Below are 17901 nucleotides of genomic sequence, written 5' to 3'. Positions count from 1 at the left end.
GTTAACCTATCAGCCTGAAATAATTCGAACTTTGAAAGCACCCTCGAAGGCGGTGAAACCTTTGAACAAGGAACTAGACAATCGTCCAAATAATCATTGCGAAGATTAAGCAACGGTGAAACAATGCAAACAAATATTCGAGGAATTCGGAAGAACCGACCGCCAAAGCGGACGATGCGCCGAGGAGATTAATTTAATACCCGAGTAAAATCAATCGGCGGTAATTGATGTCGGTTAGGCGAGTGGGTGCCGACCGACCGGCCGAACTGTGGGGGGTGAAACGCGTCGGTGGGGCGGCGGGGGACGTGGAAGAAGGCAGTATTTGCTTTCGCGACGTGACGGGGCCCGTAATCAGTGTAAATCAGGGTACACGTAAATCACACCCTCCGCGGTAACAGGCTCTCTAACGGGTGGTGGCGCGCACTGCGAAACGAGAACGGGTTCCCGAAGAAGCAGCAATTTCGACCCCGCTTCTGTGATACTTGCCGATCGTTCTTCTCGATAATGCTCGGTCGCGGCCTGCTAATTATCCGGCCACTTTCGTCACTTTGTAACGTCGGCTAACGGGGCCACCGGATCGGCGAACCGACGATGGCCGGACGTCCAATAAACAATAAAGCACACACGGTATTTTTAGGTGCACCGGCATGTGAATCATGCCGGAGGTCTGCGTGTGGTCGACGGCACCGCCCCCAATCGCTCGGCAACCCCCATAAGGGAACGGGAAGGGAAACGGGACTGGTACCACCTGTTAATCACAAATGATTCAATTACTTCGTTCGCGGCCCGGGCCCCCTCCGAAATATACAAACGCGACTCGTGGAAATCGGCGAGTTCAACCCCGTTCCGCTCAGGGGAACTTGATTCCTTCGGATATTGCACCGGCCCGGAGAAGGACCACACAGGTTGCTCAACGCATTCGGCTATCTTTATTTTAGGTTAGGGTGAAACGTGTTAACAGTTCATGAACCTACAGATTGAGTACCACAATTGTCTGTGGATTTTCTATTTGCAAGATTTAGTTCTTGTAAATATTAAAACCAGGCTGTAAGAAATTCACGGAGGATGCCCAAAAATTAACGAACCTACGAATTGTATTTGCAAAAATATCAGAAGAGTCTCAAGAGATAAAAGCTTGATGTTGAGTATCCCAATTCGGGATTTTTCACTTACATCGTTCCGATACTAGTTCGTTTTTTCCTTAACATGTCTAATAGGTTGTAAATAATGTAACAGAATGTTTTGTGTTCCATCTACACATTTTTCTTATAATGCATCAAATCCGCAATGTAATAATAATTCCATGTACAGAAAATTCTCTCTAATTGACGCTCAGATTGTACACATAAATGAATAAATTGGGAAGAGAAGATACGATTGTTCGAACCTCGCGGCTCGTTTTTATACTTGTCGATTGTCAACAATTATAAAAACGAGGTGCAAGGCTCGAATAATCGTATCTCCTCTTTCCAAATTGTCCGTTTTACCAGCTGAAGGAAAATTAGGAAGAATTTACTGTAACTTGTAACTAGCCTAGACAAAGTATAAGAAGTATCTCCCAACAGTTCCAGCGTCTCTCATTCCATCCGGTTACTCATTTGCTAAAATCATCGAGCAAAAATTGTTCGACGATTCGGAGAAGGAAAAATGCAGTTCCCGAACCGCTCAAACAGCCTAACAGCGTTACAAAACGCTCTCACAGGCACTTACAGGCCTCGTACGCGTGCACCTCCGACAGAGGAGAGAGGCTCGGCTCTCGTAGATCGTTGGATTGGAAATCCGTAAATCATCGGCAGGAAGAGGCGTTTACGCGCAAACGAATTAATTGAAAAGGCACCGTGGGTCCCTCTCGTCGTCCTCTTTCTTCCTTTTCTCCTTTTCTGCGTCCCTTCCCCTCCCGTTTCGCCTCCTTCCGTTACCCAACGCGGCACTCGATCTCCTCTGCCCTTCTATCCCTCCCTTCTTCCTCTGTTTATCTTTACCCCGCACACTCGCGGCACCGAGGATCGAAAGAACGCCAACGTTTCTCTCTCTCTCGTTTGCCGTCGTTCCCGCTACCCCCGCGCGCCGCAACGTCGTACAATGCTCGATTCGATCAATGCCGATTAATTCGTTGACGTGAATCGACGGTTATTTAGCTCGAGAACCGAGAGATCCGCCGGATCGGCCGGCTAATTTCTCCGTTTGCTCGCCGTTTTTTTTTTCTTGTTTTACGCAGATCCTCTGCTTTCTGTCGCGACCCGAATTCTGTCGTCCGGTGAACCGCGTGTTCGCGATTTTTCTCGGTCGCAAAGAACGTGGCAGATAATATACATACAGTGCGATTATAAGATATAATAATTATTAGATAATATAGTGCAATTATTTGATGCGTTCCAATGACGTGTCTGTGTTTGTAATTTTCTTATGATTTCTTGCATTTTGATGGGAAGAGGAACTTGTCGAACTTAACTCTACCAAAGAAATCTACATAGTCGAAATAATGTGAAAAATCTGACCAGGTACCATCTTTATTCTTTTCTGTACTATGTTATATAGCAATTTTCTCATGCTTTTCTCGTTCACACAATCATTGTTTTAGAAACTTGTTCACTGTCGAACAGCCATCCAAAAAGTGTCGCATCTTAGACAGCGTTGATGAGAGTGGCGTTCGCAGGTCGAATCAGGTGAATAACTGAGAACGAACGGGTCAGGCGGGACCCGAGATCGGCGGAACGGGGAAGGACGTAATTGCTCGACACGGGATCCACGGTTGATCCCGCACGATGAAATTCGAATCGGGGAGCGATCGTCTCTCGGCTGATCCCTCTTCGCTGCTCCATCTTTCTCGGTTCCTCGCGGAACCGCCTATCTATCTTCTTCCAGGCCCGGTCAGATACACAATATCCCGATACCTTATCGCCCACATGATTTCTGGTTCGTCTACAGTCTACGTCCTCCGAGGAACACACGCGCGCGTCCTCTCCTCCCACACTCGAACCTGGTCTCGTCTCCCTCTCTCTCTCTTTCTTTCTTCGTTCTTCCTTCGTGTATTCGAGTCCATCTTCCACCCTCTCCCTCTCTCTCTCTCTCTCTCTTTCTCTCACCGTTCCCCTCCTCGCCCTGACACTCGCTTACCATCTCAATAACGCGAATGACTGAATGGCCCCGGAGCCTCGAAATCCCGGCGAGATAACCTTTATTGTAATTACAATAAGGCATTATGCGTGCTCGGGATCCGCGGGGGTCGGAGGTCACACTCCGGCTGAGGTCTTCACTCGTCCCCCTCCACGGAACCCTCTCTGCCCCCCCTCGAGAACCACCTTTCTTTACCGGCGACTTGATCGATATGCCGGGGCTCGATCGCCGGAGGAATCTTCTTCGGTATCGGATTCGAATGATTATTTTGTTGCGCCCGGTGACGAGTCGACGCTGAGATCTCGCCGCCTTATGCGACGGATTGTCGGCGGATACTCGAGTCATTGATACTAACAATAAGTCATACTGAGTCATTGATGATGTTGATGAAAGAATAGCGGATGAATTGGTTTACGAACGCCGCGATTGCGTTGAAACAATTGAAGCGCATCCGAAGGCAAGACCGTCGTCCTCCTCGTTGGCATACGCTCAGTTTGTACAATTTACTTTATTATGCACAGTTTTGCGACATTCATTACGTATCTGTATTTATCGTTAACATATGAATAGGTCGGAATCGTAGCGACGTAAGTCTTAAAATGTGATCTGTACGTGCGAAAACGTTAAGAAGACAAGAGAAATGAATTATAAGTTTTCTATAGATTAACTTAATTCTAAAGTATTTTAATAATAAATTTGTTCGGTCGACGATAAACGTGGACAATGACGCTCCTAGTTTGTCACAATGAGGAGACTGTTACTTACGTCACTATGATTCTAATCCACGCAAATACAAGTCCTCGGTTACGATGGAATACGGTAATTTCTCCCTAATTCGCGCTCAGATCGCGCACAAGAATGGACAATTTTGGAGATACGATGACAATGGGTGACTGTAAGCGATGACTTAACTTTTTTATTTCTAATCGTTTGCCACGATTCGAAGGCAATTCGGAGGCCAAATGCCACGTTTCGGCGGTCACGTATCTAGCACAGTAAATTCTTCCTAATTGACTCTCAGATTGTGCACATAAACTGACAATTTAGGTGGAGGAGATACGATTATTCGTGCCTTGCGATTCGTTTCAATAGTTACCTATTATCACCAACTATAAAAACGAGCCGCAAGGCTCGAATAATCGTATCTCCTCTTCCCAAATTGTCCATTTCTGTGCGCAATCTGAGCGCGAATTAGGGAGAATTTACCGTACCTCAATTCTTATACACACCTACACAACAAATAACAATGACGAATATTTCCACGATCGAGCTATTATATTTCTCATTTTAATGAAACATTTGTATAAAAATCGGGAAGAATTCTGCACCCAATAGTTCCGACGAAGTCTAGGTAGGATGATGAAAGAAATCGTCTCGCGAAGACACCGAACTGGGACGCGATCGGTTGACCGCATTCCACGAATTCGGGATAGCGTACTTTTTTCGGGTTTTCGGACCAGAGAGCGCGCGGCTCTGTCATTACGTTCGCCCCTTCAAAAATTGCGCGTCTTCAATGCACCGGCAGCACGGCGGGATGGCGAGGGGGAGTGAGAGAGAGAGAGAGAGAGAGAGAGAGAGAGAGAGAGAGAGAGAGAGAGAGAGAGAGAGAGAGAGAGAGAGGTTGACCGGATGCGAAACCGACGCGAAATCGTCCACGATCGGACGTACAAATTAGCAATTTCGTCGTCGCGTTCGACGACTCCCGTGCGATCAAAGAAAACGGGAAAGAGGTTGGCCAGGGCGACCAAGAAATTTACATCCCGGGATTCGGGTCCACGCATGGCGTGACACTGAAAGGATCGGCGCGCCACCGAAAATTATTACGAACAATCATCGTTAGGTCTCGAGAACGGACCAATCTTCTGGGCTCCCAATACAATGTCGACCGAAGTACGGCGCAACGATGGACCTGGACCACGTCACAGATTCCCCAGCGAAGTTTTCGTATACTCAAAACGAGAAACAGGACCCCCGGTATGGAAATAACTCGGTATTTAAGAAAGGTGGCGAACCATCCATGAACAATGGGGATTGTGCGTTTAGCCGGAGATCCCGCAGTTTATAAACCATTGTCGTGCTCCCTGAGACTCTATCAATTTTTTGAAGCACGAAACCTCATTTATTTGCTTATTTGTTTAATTATTTACTTATTTTATTTACGGGCAACAGCACGCTACGAGGTAAATTAAATCAAATTCAAACGAGTACTGTAACAGCGAGTACATGGAACATAGAGTGTAATAGAAATGTAACAGAATAATTTTGATGGATAAAAAGTAAATGGCCGAAACAATATAGAATATAAGCATCTACGCACCTGTGATCTAGATACGTTGATATTAATAACGAAAAAGTCGATTGTAGGGAGAAGATCATTATGATTAACACCACTAAAATAGCAAAAGAGGGCCCAAATAGGGGAAAGGAAGTTTTGTTAGCCTGAAATTAGCATCGATGCGAGATGAGACTAGATGGAATAATTAAATAAGTACAATAGGATTGAATAATTGTCACAAAACGATCGCGTCTCCTCTCAGAGATTTTTCGTGGCTTTGTCAGTCGGATATTCAACGAAAAAAGCGCGGCGGTAAATCGTAGGAAAGCTGGCTGGGTCCGGAGACCGAGACGCATCGAATGCACCGAAATCGTGGCGGAGAGCGTATCGTGGCGATATTATCGAGAAGGAGTGGCTGGAGCCGCTGGTATACGCGCGTATCGCGTTTCACGGCACGGCCATCTTTATATATGCGGACGGGCCACGCGTGGAAGGTCTGCGGTAGGCGACATGTTCACCGGACATGACTTATTGCCTACAAGCGCCACTGTAAATCTCGGCGTTACAACGTCTGCTTCTGCCACCGAGGCGCAAGGGCGGCAACCGCACACCGGGACGCACGGGGATCCTTTCAGGAGCTGCGTGCATGCGTCCCTCTTTCTCCATTCAACGAGCAATCGGGCCCCGCACTCGCTCCAATTATCGCCCCCCTCCTCAACGAGCCGGCGAATTTACGAATCTAATACACTTCAAGACCATTAGCTGCACGAACAAGTCCCAAAGTATCGGAGGTGACCGCGGGAACGCGATCGACGATGCGCCATCGAACATCAGCTTTTTGGGACCGACTTTCGTCCGACTGGGCCCTTCGTCGAAGCTCCGAAGAGCTTCGTCCTAGCCAGTTAGCTGTTTTCGACGAGCATACTTGTCGTAACACACGAAGTCTCGTCGTTTGTTCGTGACTAGCATAGAAAAACGTCGGATAAAAATTGGCTGACTTCGACTGACGATAACTCCGTGAAAAATTGTCGTTGGACGATGATTCTTTTTTCAAATTAAAGCTTGAAACCTTCGCTTTAAGACACTGTTCCTCGATTTTAAGTTAGACGCACCGTCGCCACTGTAACTCTTTAAATGCGAGACTGTGTTTCTCACACCGAAAATCGCCAAGTTTGACAAAATGCACAGACTTCGTAAAATTTTTTTCGGGGATGCCGTTTGCAGGAAAATAAAGTTCAATTCTTCCTCTTTAATTTAAAAAAAGAGGGACGTGGCTGTGATTTTTCTTCGCAAAGCTGCAGCACTTTGAAGTAACCCTTGTCAAGGGTTTCTTTATTGAATTTATATATTTTATAGTGATATTGTATTTTAACAAAATATTAAGAAAATCAAACGAATACGGTATAATTACAGTAACTTGCACACTTTTCAAAGAGATTAAAACAGCTAATCGGTTAACTGCATCTAGATCATCCATCTCTAGCCTCCCCTTAACGAAGCTCTCAAGTAAAAGGTGGGGTGTTAAAAATTGGCTAACCGATTTCGTAGAGAAAACGAAGCTGCATCAGTTTTCAGCATCGGTAGAATAACGATGCAATTAAATGTTGCGCAATGATTGTGATACGACGGAGGCAGACAACAGTCGTCGTTTCACTTTCCTTCGATTTTTCTGTAAGACCATTGTCGATCGTACGATTACAATTCCGGTGTACTTATCCGAATACCTCGGACTGTCGGCCATGCGATCAGCTGCATTATGCGCGCGCCATTCTCTCCTCTTCCGCCGGATAAGCGGTGGCCAATTTAAAAACAGTCTGCGGTGAGAAAACGTCACTACCTCTGATCGACTAGCGCCACGGATTTGACGAAGTTCACTTGAAATTGCACGGAAAATTATGGGTCCAACTTCCGGCGCGAACGGAAGCCGTCCGAGAGTCCCCGTTCTCAGGAGTTCGGGGCTGTAATCATCGATGACTGACATGTGAAATCAATGATTCACGTGTTGCGCAAAAGTTCGCTTTCGTTCGATCGCAAGAAAGTACCATTTCATCGGGGATTCTTCGGTGGATTAGTTCGCCCGATCGGACGCCATGAGAAGCACTCGAATCTCTTCGGGGCGTAATGATAAGGTTACCCTAATCGCCGGCTGATTTCAGGTCTGCGCGGCGGAATCCTAATTGAATTAGAAGATCCCGAGGATTTTCGAGGCGGGCCCGGGACCAGGCTAACCCGACATTTACGAGCAACCCTTCATTTCGCCGAGAAGACTACGCTGCACCCTCTGTTTGCTTGACAAACGACCGGACAACAAATCCGTGTAGCCGTTCGTGTTCATAATCGTCCCGGCGAACGGGATACGATGAATTTAATTATTTAAATATACGAAAGACGCGAGACAGTAACAGGACGTCGTCGGGAGGAAAATTTAAGGAAGACGCCGGCCATTCATCGCCGCATTATCCGCCCGTATATGTAGCCCCCGCTTTTTTCCTCCCTAATGAAGATTTATTACGTTATCTTCGAGGCGCGCTTTTATTTGCCGGCGCGGGTTAATCTTGCCGGTATCGTTAAGCGTCGTAAAAACGCCGGAACGAGCCCCGCAAAAAGCCCCGGCCCGAGCTTGCGACCATCGAAATTTGCAACTAAACGTCCCGACGAAACTCCGCCCGTTGTCAGGCCCGAAATCGAAATCTTCGAGGCGCCCGAATATCGGATCCAACGAATCTGATAAATCCGACGAACGCCGAAAAGATTCCGGTAACGAAAAAATGAAGGGTGTCCGTGCAGGAGCACCGTGGACAAATTGAAGCGAAAGGAGAAACCAGGAAGTTCATGAATCGTTAATTTCGGCGTATCTCGGGCGTGCGGTGTTCCCGTGGAACCATCAATTTCACGAGGGGCCCCGGTACACCCGCGGGAATTCGTCCTCACGTGCAACCGGTGACCATCCACGAAAAAAGCTCGGCCCCTGACGAGTGAGACGCTCGGCGGAAGGAGAGGGGAGGAGGAAGAAGGAGAAGAGAGCGGGCCCGGGCGGACGCGCGGCACGTCGCGTGACGGAAGGGCCCGTGATCGCGAGCACACGCACACGCGTATTTGCATCTTGCCCGCGTGCGTACCGGGGCCCAGGGACCCTGACGGAACCGACGAGAAATCCTTCGACGACGTCCACGGAAAATAGCGGACGACGAGGACCTTTCTGCGACTGGGTCCCGAGTCCGTTTCTTTGCGATGCTTCGCTAGCAAGGAGCTTCAATCTGGGACTATTCTAATCTAAAGCAACGTCTATTCGTTGTAGCTTGATTTTAAGGCAACGCAGATTACTTTGTTTCAGAACGTCGAAGCAAACGGGGCCCCAGGCCCTTCGTCTTATAGCACCACCACGGAAATTCCATGAATCTGGAATTTTTAGATCGATTTCAAAGCGACAGAAATTACAGTAAATTTGAGACCCGATTATTCGGGCCTCATTGATTGTCAGTAATTATAAAAATGAGGTGCAAGCCTCGAACAATCGCATCTCCTCTTTCCAAATTGTCCATTTTTGTTTACAAGCTGAAGGAAAATTGGGGAGAATTTACTGTATTCCCAAACGACAAAGTGACTCGGATGACTTTAATCTGATTGAAATCGCGAGGCAAAGGGTTAAAGTGTGCTCTCGGCCAGATCGTCGCGAAGTTAGAAACTTATTCGCGAGAATCGTGGACGATTCCCGTGGATCGAGCGGCGTACACACAGGTACGGGGACAGCATCTGAGGATGTAGCAATTACGTTAGGACTCCTTGCCACAGATGGACGAGACCGCAGCCACGAAACGCCCCTCGCGTTACACATATGTTACAAGCTCCCTTCTATCCCTCTTCCCTTGATCCCATTCCACTCTTCGCTCCTTACCGCTCGGTCCTTCCTGACCGAATTAATGTTCGTACGATCAACACGAAAGAGGCTCCTGTGGGAACTAAGAGACGCGGCTTTGTCGACACTGGGCCCGGGTCAACGAACGTTTCGCGACGTGGGACTGGACCCGGGATCATAGACGACGCGGTTTTCCTCTGTAACGTCGCCCTAGAAACCACGCGACCCTCCGGAACAGTAAACACTCGCTTTCCCTAATTCTCATTGGATGGTTAATGATTTCTGGCTTGCGATATGAATGCGACAGTACGGAGGAAAAGCTGTGTCGAAGATCTAAAAGCGATCGTTTGAAATAATTTGATGGAACTTCTTCTTGGAGAAGTGCAGTGATCGTTTCTTAACATATTCGCGTCGCTGACCTGAAATAAAGATAGCCTGATGCGGATGTGTTAACAATAAGAATCGGAGTCATTAAGATAATGACTGCTTGCTCATATTGGATACAAAACTTTCCTGTTTGCTACAAAACTTTCCTTTTCGCCTGCGTTTCTAAATAGGGGAAGTACGAACGTGACACTACGGAGGGAAAGCTGTACACTTTTTAGAAAAATCGTTTCCCCTGCTCTATTTCGCTGAAGATTTGTCGTTGGTTACCTATGCATCGCAGATGATTGCAGCGCGCATACGTGCGCTATCGTCTTTCTGATAACCCCCAAATTTATATGCTAGCTACAACACGCGGTTCGATCTCTTTTATCATCGATCAAAGTATCCAACAAGCTACAACAACACGTTAAAAATTGCCTGTGCAGTTTAATAGACCCTATCTCACGGATCACGCTTTCACCCTGCCGTCGGAGGAACATCAGCGAAGAAGAAGTCAGCGTCACAAGAGGAAGACTATCTCCGCAGCAGAGAGAAGGATTACGAATCTTTTTGGACTCGTTGTAGAAGACAGTGCGGCCAGTTTCTGTAATCCAGAACGCAGTAATCGTCACGCGAAGTTACGGAAATTCCTCGCGCGCAGTGATAAATACCCGGGCAGCAGTTTCGCCCGAAGAATGGCCGAGGCGGCCACGCGAGAACGAAGTTCCCCGGTTGCAGAAGGGGACCGCAAAATTGCTGCGAAGTACGGTTGAATCTCTGCGGGGACGCGGCGAGACGAAGAAGTCAACGACGAAGGAAAGAGAGGAGAATCGCGCTCGGGACGCGTGGAAATCGTGGCTGGTTGTTCCAGTTTTCGCCGTGCGTACGACGATCGTTGGATAACGGTGACCTCCGGGGGACAGCAGGTAACCCCATAGCCGTGAACCTTCCTGGCTCTCGTGTGCCGTTGACAATGGAGATCCGCGATCGTCTCGCGGGGGTCTGCACGCGATGACCCGCGCGCTTCCTGAGAAGAGGACGGGTCTCTCCCCTCGCCTCGACTCTCGAGGAGGAAACCCGGCTAACGGGAGCGTGGCCCCGCTTCTAGCTGCCTCGAAGGCTTCTCACCCTTTGTTCCAAGCCGCGGAGGCCAATTCCGGCTAGACGGACGGCGATCGGCGCGTTAGACACGCGAAACGGATCCAGGCTGCGGAACGGGAACGGCCGCAAAACTAATTCGCCAAACCGCCGCGCCAGAGAGATACCGCCGTGCCGCGCCGATACAAGCTAGTTACCTCTACCGACAGGACACTCGAGAGCCCCGACACACCCCCGGGAGACCTCAAAGGGATGAAACGCCGGTCGCGTGTGCCCGAGCCCGCCTGCCCGCGAGATTACAGGCCGGCACGGGGCTGACTTCGATGTAAATCAATCTGACCAGCCTCTCCCCATTGCCTCTGGCCGACCTGCAGCGGTCTATGGCGAAAGGTGAACGACAGAGGCCCATTGCCGAGTATCGAAGACTCGGCTTCGAACTGTGAAGTAGCCTTCGTATCGCCTGTCTACGGATTTCCGATGTTCGAGGAAGATTCGTTTAGAATCTCTACAGTGAACTAATTTTATCTTAGTACAATTGTCTTAGAATATGATGGTTCCTACTTTGTGTTACCTTCTCTTATTGAATCAAGTACATCATCTGAATTTAACCTGTCTACGGATTTCCGATGTTCGAGGAAGATTCGTTCAGAATTTCTACAGTGAGCTAATTTTATCTTAGTACAATTGTCTTAGAATATTGATCCTGCATGAGGGTTTCTACTTTGTGTTACCTTCTCTTATTGAAACAAGGACATCATCCGAATCCGCAATTACTTCTTAACCGCGGCGTACAAAACGTCGGACAATAAAGTATTATATATAGTAGTATAGTATTAGTATTATATATAGACAATAAAGTATTGTATCAAGTCCCCGTCAGCTCTTATTCTTATAAGGTGAGTCGCACCTTACCGGAGCTCAGACGTTCTGATGTACAATGTCACGAACGGTGCCATGTGTCCGACAAGGGTTAAAAACGTAAAACACCTATTCCAGCTAAGTAGCTCGTAAAAAGAACCATTGGGCAATAGAGGAACACAAAATTCCTCGCATTTGAATATAAAATAAGAGGTTGACTTCGGGGGGGGACTCACCGGAAGGAGAAGGACGGCGTATGGAGAGGGCCCGGCGTACCAAATTAGATCAACGACAAAATGGAGGCCGGGCTGCACTTATTGAAAATTACTCCTCGCGTGCTCCGGCCGCTCGACGATGGGAGAGAGAAAGACAGAGAGGGAGGTAAGGGTGAAAACGGATGCTCCGCGATTAGGCTAACAGAACGGCATCCGGCTTAATGAGTTCGAACGCTTTAAGGCGCGATATTTTCACACCGTAGCCGCAGAATCCAGCCGCGGGCGATGTCTGAAAATGGCGGGCCGCTGGAAAGAAGGAGAAACATGTGTAGTTAGTATACATATAGACGGACGGAGCCGAATAAATGGCCATAACGGCCTGCTCGGCTGTGTCCACGCGCGTATATTTGTTAATTTTCTTACCGGCGAAGGTCATTCCACGGGCGGACGGGCATCGGGACGCGGAATCGGCGAGATGGGACAAAAGAAGGCACGAACCACGGGCCGTTTAACGTCACGACCCATCCAATTTTCCAGAGTCTGACTCGGACGATGGTCAGCGCGTTTGGTTACATGCCCCGGAGTCCTCCTCCTCCCCTGCCCCCTTGGACGTTGGAAAGGGGGATAGCTCCTGGACACAGGGCCCGCTTTTGGTTCCATGTTTTCCGGCTTAATTAACGACGTTTACGTTCATCCGATCACCGTGTTTATTAAGCTGGTCACTTCAAAGCGGCGATTCCGTTTGAACGGAACCCGACCGCGGCATTAATTCCGCTGGCCGATCGACGGGTCGCGGCTTAAACCTCGGTCATATTCCATTTCTATCCATTGTCCCTCGGGCAAGTCGCTTTAACCCGTTTGCCGCGCGATTTGCTGGTCATCGACGTCCATAAAAATCCTTCCACGCGATTCCTCTATATGCGTAATTCACGCTAAAAGCCCTCCGTCGAATGCCGGTCGCGCCGCTAAAAATCACCGCGTCGCGGACGATTCCGAACGATTTTCCACAGATGAATCCTTGTGGCTGGGGTCGCGCAACCCTCCGCGACTACGAAGTCACCTAGTAACTTTCTCAAATCAAATAACAGGTTGTATTTCAAAGGCAAGGCTACTATACAATCCATTAGAACCGATGCTTTTCTTATTCTACGCGTACGAACGAACGTCGAGTCGGCGGGATCCTCGAAGCGACCACAAAACGGCGTTGCCATCCAAAGAAATGTAAATGTATGTACGTCGTTTGGGTGTTAGACGGTGATACGGCCGGGTCCGATGGAGAGGAGCCGGGGAGAGAAAGCAGGGTTTCGTGTAAAATTGCTAGAAAATTACAGATAATACCGTAAAGCGGATCGATGATCGTTAGCCCGATCGCCACAGACCATCGGGACCTAGGAGCACCGAAATGACGTGTAGAAGTGCTCGGCCGGGTCTGTCTAGGATGAAAAGAGACCGCCGTGCCGCTTTAGGCGGTCCCCGTCTTCGGGTAAGCCCGTCGGCATATGCGGTTCGCGTGCACCGATGCATCCGTAGGATCGCAGTAACAGGTGCAGATGCAGAGGAAGCGATCGTTAGCCCGACAGCCCGCGGTGCATGTGCGCCTATTATGATTTCTTTCGTAATTAGTCCCCCCAGCCTGACCACCCCACAGCCGTGATCTCCCTCTCTCGTACGCGTTATTCGGGCGTGTACCTATTATTTATTTGGTCGCACGCATGCACGGGCCGGGGAACCATGTGCCGCCCTTTTGTCATTCATGCTTCTCCGCTCCGCGTCTTCGGGCCACGGTGACGTTAATGACGATGACCTTGAACTTCCCTTCGCCCTGTCGCCGTTGCCCAAGTCTCTCTCTCATATTTGATGTGTCGCACTGGAATATTCCGGGGACTGTTGTGCGCGATCCTCTCGGCGTGACCTCGTTACGCGCCGACGAAATTTTCATCTCCCAGCCCCGAATGCCGGAGGTGTTTATGGCGATCAAGCGATTTACACAGCTTTGGCCCGTTTCAATGGGCTAATTACCGACGCTTAAAACGTATTATTGTCGCGCGCGAGATTTACCGAAAGCGTCCCGTGAAAACGGTTTAGGAAATCTACGAGCTGGCAACGCGTCCAATTTATGGATGCCGCGCGGCGGGGGTGGTTGTGAATGGATTCCCGATTCCACAGGATCCCATTCTCATGGAAAAATTCGCAACCGAACCAAACGGTCCGCGCGGCCGCTGGAAATTCGTTAAGACGATTTTTCGCACCTGCTCGGTGTCTCTTCCGTGGCGATCTCCGAATCGCCGGAGACACCGACGATGATTCCGGATCAAACGGCGGAGGACTACGGGCCAGAGCCGGGTCTCCCGGCGAGGTATATATCCGAGAAAGCGTCTTGCCAAGGGATTTCGCCGAGGGCTGGCTGTTTGCGCCTCTCGACAAATAAGGGGAAGTCGTTATCCCGTGGATGGGAGGAGTAATTAACTGCTTCTACCTCCTTTCTGTCCGCTCCACCTCTCAGCCAGCATCCTTCCTTTCCGGCTTCGGCTTCTACTCGAAGGAGCAGACTTAAGGAGGCCCGCTTAGGCTTTCACGGGGTCGTGTCTTCATTATTCACGCTAATCTGCTTTCGCCTCGCGCTCCCGCCGCCTCGAACTCACCCCCTGCGCGCCCACAGTCGCCTAACTCTACCAACTGGCCGGCAGTTTACCGGCATTTCCAGGGGAAAACAATTTTCTTAGAATAATCGCCGCACACAAAAATCGTTTGTTCGCAATCTCGTTCGCTTCGGAAAATTTACGGCACCTCCGGTCGAGCACAGTGCGCACTGTATTCGATGTCAGGGCCTAATTACTCCCCCGCCTATTTACAACAATCGCTTCCCTCGGATTTTTAATAATTTTCGTTAATTACTGTTTTGTTCTAATTGCTCGACTGCGATAGGCTTGGGAAAACATAATTAACACCGAGGAAATCTGCTTAAACACTATTAGGTATATACTTTATGCCTGCATGATTCACGTTATACAGAAAAATTGCAGAGCAACCACCCTTCCAATATTCTATACGATCACGATAATTAAATAAGAATTCTGTAACGCTAAAAGTATTTCGATCGGATCGGTAGGTTTAGTGTTAAATCGTAGGGAAACAGACGTCATTTTTAAACCTACAAAACTGTATGACCGTATCGAAGTCGAACAATTGGAAATTTCTTCGGAGTTGAGCCTAAAATTGTGCTATTTAATACCTTGCATTGCTGCCGACTCCGGTGCGAAATGCTCGCAGAGCGAATGCTTAAAAATCGACAAGATGGAGGCACGAGTTAGGAACGCGTGTTTCCAATATTCGCGGCGGACCACCTTCGGGAGGCGCCCCGCGGTGCTCGCCAAATTATGATGAATTGTTTTCTCTGTTAACTGGCAACGCCGACAAACGTGGCACCGCAGCACCCCGACCGAGATAATCTTTCACCAATTTCGAGTCGCTGATTGATCGTTCGTGATCCATCGGGCGATCCGTGCGAACGCATATCGCCGCGATGCAACACCCCCAAAACTTTTCTTTTCCCCCTCCGTCGCGCGGTGTTACAGGTAAGAATGAACACTCGCGGTCTATTGCGGTCTAAAAAATAATGTTTACAATTTGGAACTGGTTTACAGGCATGGTCTCTAATACATACATACTACTTGCCACAAATATGTTCCGAACGCAATAATTCGGGGTCGGCGTGTTGAACATTGCACACGCGTCTCTGCGTTATGGACTCTAATGGTACTAATTATTCTTTAGTCCGTGCTCGGGTCTACATAGTGTTATTACTTCCCTTATTACCTGAGTCATGTACAAGCGAACTCGGTCGACGATCTATACAATGTTGGCAATCAGAGTGGGGCAAAGACTACCTGGAATGGACAGTGTCACTCGCAGATTCGCACGGATTACTCAGGTCAAGGTAGTGAGCCGAAAAAAAGTATCAATTGCCTTTCCGATCAATCGGTTGCTAAAAAGCTGGACAATGAAGAAAAATAAGGAAAATGCTCTCCTTGCTTCGCAGGTCAATCGCGACGAACCTAACGGTAGCACTTGGCCTATCAAGTGTCTGTTACGTAACCGGTTGAAGCTACAGACCTAGAAGGCACGGGAAGAATCGTACGAGCAGTTCGGGTCGAGTACAAGGTGGAGAGAAACGTGTCGAATACCGGACTGAAGTTTGAAATGCTATGAAATGTTATATCTGTATTCCTATGCAACGCTTCCACGAAACATCTCCCAGCAACATTATCTCATACACCAATATAGCATCAAAATGCTATCATTTAGGATATAAATGCCACAACTTATGTCTATAGTCATTCGTAAGGGTCGGCTGATCTCTTTAGTGCGGTAGGTTTAATAAGACGCTTTGACCTTGCGGCAGGTAGGCGACTTGGCGGGATTTGGAAAGATTGTGTGCGATATCTTCGGCGGCTTCGATTCTTCGCAGCTCGACAAGACCATCGCCGCATTCACCTAGGGACTTCGCGATTAGGCTAGCGGCCTGAGCGTCACCCTCCGCGGTGATGACCGCTGCTTTTTTCTGTTGCTCCGCCTTCTCTACAAGGAAACGAGCCTTTTCAGCTTCTTGCTGTGCTACTTGCTTCAACTCGACAGCCTGCGTGAATTCTTTGCCGAACGTTAGATGTGTCTGAAACAGAAACAACGCGAATATGTCAATTCCTACATAGCGGTAACAACCTATGTCGTAGAACTGAAAAGGGATGTTGGACTTACAAGGGAGATGTCATCCAATATCAATCCGAATTGAGAGGCTCTGTCTGTCAACTCTTCGCTGACTTTCTGAGACACAAGCTCTCTCTGCGTGATCAATTCCCCAGCATCGAACTGAGCAACTACAGCCTTCAATACCTCGGTAGTGATAGATGGTAATACTCTTTCATCGTAGTCTACTCCAAGAATAGTATAGATTTTGGGCAGAGACTCTGGCACTGGTCTAAAGAGGATACGAAGTGTGATGTTTACGTTTTGCAGATCTTTGCTTCCAGTTATAACGGGTACAGTTCTTGGTCTAGATCGAATATCAAATATGATAGGTTTCTGTACCCAGGGTATGTAGAAATGTGTCCCTTCTCCCACCACTAGGTTCTTTATTCCAGCAAATCTGTCAAATATAACTGCTCTGTGACCACCATCCACTGTAAGAAAGAAATAAATGCTTTGCAAAACAACTATCCGGCGAACAGATAGCCCGATTACTATGAAAGACAGAGGAGAACTCACCGTTATATAGGGCAGAGTTAACAACAGTTCCAGTCAGAGCCACGGCTAGGCCCAAATGCCCCATTCTATTCATGAGCTGCGCCATTTTCTATGAATATCTGAAAGAATTCAATAAAACAGCGTAATGAAGATACTTGACCCTACTCTGATGCAATCCTGGTAACTGGGTTCAACCATAGCCGAGTAAACCTAACCTGATCCTCTACACGACCAGCAAGCAATTTACGAAACAGTTAAAGGGGAATCTTAGATACTAATTGTTCTAAAACGAAGAAATGTATTCAAATTTCACGATTAGGATTGTATCAAACGTTTGTGGCAGGAAGATTTGGATAAAAAAACCGGCCGGGAGGAGCCCTAGTTCCTAGTCATTCTACGTTTAAGATTGGAACCACGATGGCATTGAATGATTGTAATAATAACGGAATAGTGCAACGCCGGCGGTTGTTTAAACAATAGAAATAATCCTTACGTAATGAATCCTATGGTCTACACTGGAATTATCACTTTTCTCCTCGTGCGGGGTACATGCGTTGATAAAAGTAAAATGGAGTCTGCGCCCGGCTTTAATGGAGAACTGAACTGCAGCGCCCTCGAGCGGCCGCTTCAGCGCGGCAGATTTAAATGCGTCCGCTCTGCCCACGGTCGGAATTCGATCGAACGATGCGAGCAAATCGATCTCCAATGCTAGACAGACGCGTTCAGGTGTTCTTGAATCGTAGCCGACGCAATTTATTGCAGGTACAAAATGGAAAAAAAATAAACGCCCCCGGGTGGGCTCGAACCACCAACCTTTCGGTTAACAGCCGAACGCGCTAGCCGATTGCGCCACGGAGGCAACCTGTTTCTCCAGC

At 48.3% G+C, this 17901-nt stretch overlaps 1 protein-coding gene and 1 non-coding gene across 3 annotated transcripts; both read right to left on the bottom strand.

Moving 5' to 3' along the window:
- Nucleotides 1–15384: 15384 nt before the first annotated feature.
- Nucleotides 15385–17676, bottom strand: Phb1 (prohibitin 1). 2 transcript variants are annotated; one of them, XM_033474279.2, is made up of 4 exons: nt 17520–17676; nt 17048–17145; nt 16541–16962; nt 15385–16454 (listed from the first exon to the last, which is right to left on the bottom strand). In XM_033474279.2, the coding sequence occupies exons 2-4, from the start codon at nt 17130–17132 to the stop codon at nt 16146–16148; spliced, it is 816 nt and encodes a 271-aa protein (XP_033330170.2). In that variant the 5' UTR covers nt 17133–17145; nt 17520–17676; the 3' UTR covers nt 15385–16145. The 2 variants fall into 2 exon arrangements, with proteins under 2 accessions (XP_033330170.2, XP_033330171.2); XM_033474280.2 differs by lacking the exon at nt 17520–17676 and adding an exon at nt 17242–17415.
- Nucleotides 17677–17811: 135 nt separating this feature from the next.
- Nucleotides 17812–17885, bottom strand: TRNAN-GUU (transfer RNA asparagine (anticodon GUU)). The gene has a single exon. It is a non-coding gene; the product is annotated as a tRNA-Asn (tRNA).
- Between the last annotated feature and the right edge of the window lie 16 nt (nt 17886–17901).

Source organism: Megalopta genalis, chromosome 4, assembly GCF_051020955.1.
Source record: "Megalopta genalis isolate 19385.01 chromosome 4, iyMegGena1_principal, whole genome shotgun sequence".
Classification (NCBI taxonomy): domain Eukaryota; kingdom Metazoa; phylum Arthropoda; class Insecta; order Hymenoptera; family Halictidae; genus Megalopta; species Megalopta genalis.
The sequence above is the reverse complement of the archived record's forward strand: the minus strand, read 5'-3'. Positions and strand labels throughout refer to the sequence as shown.

Coding starts and splice junctions, on each gene's coding strand:
- Phb1 (XM_033474279.2), bottom strand. CDS start 17,132: ATGGCGCAGCTCATGAATAGAATGGGGCATTTGGGCCTAGCCGTGGCT. Junction 16,963..17,047: donor TAACTCTGCCCTATATAACG/GTGAGTTCTCCT, acceptor TCTTTCTTACAG/TGGATGGTGGTCACAGAGCA. Junction 16,455..16,540: donor TATTGGATGACATCTCCCTT/GTAAGTCCAACA, acceptor TTTCTGTTTCAG/ACACATCTAACGTTCGGCAA.